Source organism: Phaethon lepturus, unplaced genomic scaffold (genome assembly GCF_000687285.1).
Source record: "Phaethon lepturus isolate BGI_N335 unplaced genomic scaffold, ASM68728v1 scaffold28823, whole genome shotgun sequence".
Lineage (NCBI taxonomy): Eukaryota > Metazoa > Chordata > Aves > Phaethontiformes > Phaethontidae > Phaethon > Phaethon lepturus.
In genome coordinates this window covers 3,262-7,329 of record NW_010530172.1, presented here as the reverse complement: position 1 = coordinate 7,329, position 4,068 = coordinate 3,262, and the positions used below count along the sequence as shown (strand labels likewise).

The 4,068-nt window shown below is 41.2% G+C and overlaps 1 protein-coding gene across 1 annotated transcript; it reads right to left on the bottom strand.

The window, feature by feature from the left end:
- Window positions 1–250: 250 nt before the first annotated feature.
- LOC104616176 (golgi-associated plant pathogenesis-related protein 1-like) lies at window positions 251–3,594 on the bottom strand. Its single transcript, XM_010284198.1, has 3 exons — window positions 3,579–3,594; window positions 2,494–2,571; window positions 251–841 (listed from the first exon to the last, which is right to left on the bottom strand). Exons 1-3 carry the CDS (start codon window positions 3,592–3,594, stop codon window positions 681–683), a joined length of 255 nt encoding a protein of 84 aa, XP_010282500.1. The 3' UTR covers window positions 251–680.
- Between the last annotated feature and the right edge of the window lie 474 nt (window positions 3,595–4,068).

Here is a 4,068-nt window from a genome sequence, read left to right as displayed (position 1 = left end):
TTTTAAATATTAGCACCTGAAATATAACGCTGGGATTTAAACAATTTTAGTAGCTTTCAGGTTATACGTTAGTTATGGCTTGCTTGACAGATACAATTTTGCCAGCAACATTTTAGTGTTCCGTGAGATCCTCTTAATAAAAACATATAGGTCTGAATGCCACTACATTTTACATGTGTACCTTTCATATGGGAATTTTTGCATCTGTTCCATCTGCAAAGAGAAGGCCCCATAGTAGCAAGAGGTATAGATAGAGCAAAGAAGTTACAGTTATTAAAAATACTGGAAAACTGGGAGTACATGATATAATTACAAGCTGGTATCTTCAGTTTACAGAAAGCTATAAATTTGCTTGTTTAAAAAAAGATATCCAACATGTGCTTACTCACATGCTGACACAGAGTTCATGCAAACTATTAAAAAACCCCAACTTATAAATTTTACCCTTCAGAAATGCTGCATATACTTCATCCTCAAATAGACTGAAGCCCCCTCAGAAACAACAGGGACCTAATGTGCAGATTGACTCAAGCAACATGTAATTGCTTCCTCTGTAATGAGAAGTGAACAGCAGTATCAAACAGGAAATTTCATTGAATTGTACTTCATTTCAAACACTGTTAAGTCCAAATCCAGGCTCAACTGTCATTAAGCAATACAACTACCTTTAAAAAAAAAAGTTATTTTCTTGGAGGAAGGACATTTTCTTCATAATAGCCTGGATTTACTACATTCCCAGCTGGGTCATATCTAGCCACCACAAATGTAGAGCCATCACTAGCAGATGCTTTTCCGACACCCATCTTTTTTGTGTTCTTCCAAACCATTGCTGTGAAGTGACCTGGAGAGGGAGAGATAAACATACGTGTTCATTTTAGGTACTGTCCTGGTTTCAGCTGGGATAGAGTTAATTTTCTTCATAGAAGCTGGTATAGTGCTGTGTTTTGGATTTGGGATGAAAATAATGTTGATAATGTGCTGATGTTTTGGGTTGTTGCTGAGCAGTCAAGGACTGTCCGGCTTCTCGTGCTGGCCTCCCAGCGAGCAGCCTGGGGGTGCACGGGGAGCTGGGAGGGGACACAGCCAGGACAGCTGACCTAGGCTAGCCAAAGGGATATTCCATACCATACGATGTCGTGCTCAGTATGTAAACTAGGGGGAAGAAGAAGAAAAGGAGGGGACGTTCGGAGTGATGGTGTCTGTCTTACCAAGTAACCTTTATGCAAGACGGAGCCCTGCTTCCCTGGAGATGGCTGAATACCTGCCTGCCCATGGGAAGTGGTGAATGAATTCCTTGTTTTCCTCTGCTTGTGTGCGCGGCTTCTGCTTTCCCTGTTAAACTGTCTTTATCTCAACCCATGAGTTTTCTCACTGTTACTCTTGCGATTCTCTCGCCCACCCCACCGGGGGGAGTGAGTGAGCGGCTGCGTGGGGCTGAGCTGCCAGCTGAGGTTAAACCATGACAGGTACTAAACCTGTAACATTCCCATTAACACATGAGAGGTGGGGAAAGAAAGAACAATACAAAACTGTTCTTTCTCTAGCAGGAGAACAAGCTAAGGACATGAAAACAAAACTACATTTAGCATTTTGTCTCAAAAGAGCCTGATCTGCTCTGGTTCCACACTACTATTCCCATTTCCACATCCTATATCCAAATAAGAATACCTAGTAAGAGAACCATGAAAGCAGTAGTTTGATGAGTGTCTGATATAAAATCCAACAAAGAAATCATGGTCTTCACTCCCTGCAGAGTAGCAGTTCTGACAGTGACAATTATTCATTTGCTTTGACCATCTCATACTCCCCCATGTATCTGCATATGAAACTGTTCAGAATAACACTGGTTTTGTGGCTGCTTCTGCCCAGTTGTAATAGTCATTGTGCTGCTCCGTCAGTTGTACCCTCTATACATATACACACGCCATGGGGGAAAAACATGATTTTCTTCATCTGAAACAAGCTTGGGTATATCTCTTGCTTGAGTATTATTCAAGGAACAATGTTCTTCCGTTCATTCAACACCAGATTGTCAATATATAGTCAATGACCTGTGGCTGAGCTCCAAATTATATCTGAAGTTATCTCTGTGATTGGAGTGATATAACTTGTAGAAGACACGTCAATGTAAACAACAGCATAGTACATTTAGTAAGACACCTATAGAATTCCAGTTTAGTATTTACTACAAATTAATTTCCCTTAAAAATAAGTTGCCTTTTAAAAACAAGTTGCCTCTTAAAAACTTTGGAGGAAAGATACAATATTAAAAAAAACACAAATTTTACTTACTTCCTCATTTCTCAGTTTCCTTTTACCCTTTTGTGAATTTCTAACATAAAACTTTGAGGAAATTTTAGTATCTTTTCCCTCTATTTTTTTTTTCCTAGGAAATAAAAGTATTTTTTTGAAAAATACCAAAACAAGTTGGCTAGCTCATTTCTTAAAATAAAAGTTGTGTTGTTGAAGGAACAGTGCCCAGTCTGAACTTACCTGTCCCAGAAGAAAACCCTGGATTTTGAAAGCTGTAATTTTTTATTTCACTGTACCATCTGTCAGCCACATCCTTTCCTAAAAGACAAAAGAAATCTGTGTGGAATCATGACATAAACACAGAAGTGTCACTCACTTATAGCCCGGACGGCAAGATCTTCTGTTAACAGCTAGCAAGAACTTCTAGAAAGATAGAGAAAACGTCTTTTTACTGAAAGGAGTTTTTGAAATGCAGGTAACATGGCAGTAGATGTAACTTACCAAATATTTATTGTTTTGCAATAGCTCTTGCTACTCAGTTACTAATTAGTGCGATGCTTTTTGTTAAGCATCTCATGCCATCAGTGCCGTCAGTGACAAGTTCTGCTCGACGCGAACACAGTCCGTCAGTTCCTCCACTGGAGTGCCAGGGACTGCGTGGCCCAAAGCCTGGGCAGGCGACCCACGAAACAGCTGTAGAACCAGGTAGAGTTCACCCTGTTCAGGGAAGATGTCTGCAGCAAGGTGCTCGTCAGGTAGGACAGAGGTGATAAAGAGTGCTGTACTATCACCGATAGAACAGGAAACAGGACCCCCCGCCAATTCTTGCCTGCAGTTAAAACTTTACACCGTTGAAGTCAGGAAAAACTTTGGACAAGTTTTTTGGACAAGAGGTCTGTGTGGCACAACATTTAGATTAAGTTGGCGCAGAAATCATCTGGCAATTTAACACACTGAGTTTACATTTTTTTCTTCCCACAACCTTCTGTAACTTTCAGCCTGGAAGGTAGCAAAGACACATCTCCCTCACCTTGGATGAGTGCTCCTGTCGTTAAGCTTCTACATACAGCTTTCAGCCGCTCCTCCCTCTTGGAACATGTTTGAAAAGACTTAAGTAAGCCTTGCCAGATTTTTGGAGCAAAAGGACACAGGGACCTTTTCTACAGGGAGGCCTCCCACCTCTGGATGCAGATGTATGAAGATATTGCCTTACAGCTCCAAGCAAACCAAAGAAAAGACACTTCTGACATCCTCTAGTTTTCCATGTTCTCATCAGCATTTAGTACTTTACATTGCTGAGCACATTTATTTTTAGTGGTTCTTACTTGGCACTTGAGCCATTGCGCATGTCTACTTTGAGGCATTCTAACTTGGGGTACTACAGCCAGATACCTCAAATATACACGCCAAGGAGCTGCTGCTATGTGGAAGTCCTTGTGTCCAGCATGTTCATCAAAGGCTGTCACTGATCACAGCTGTATAAGGACTATGACTATGGGCAGTGATGTAGCATTACACGCCTGTGGGTCTCTAAGGTTGATGTTTGCCAAAGAAATAATCCTTCCTTGTTTTCTGCTGACCAGTTAAGGAACCTGATAGAAAGGAGGAGATTCTGACAATCTACAGTGGACCCAGTGGAACAGGCGGCACAAAGGGTAGGAGCTCAGACCAGAACTTGCAGAGGCCATGTACTCAAAAGTCAAGTGTTACTTCTTTTCCATTACTGGTTGTTAGGAAATTCTTGTGTCAAACAATGAGGGAGAAAAAGGGAGCAGGTTTTTCCCTGAGCTACATCGATAATGAAATTTCTGCTTA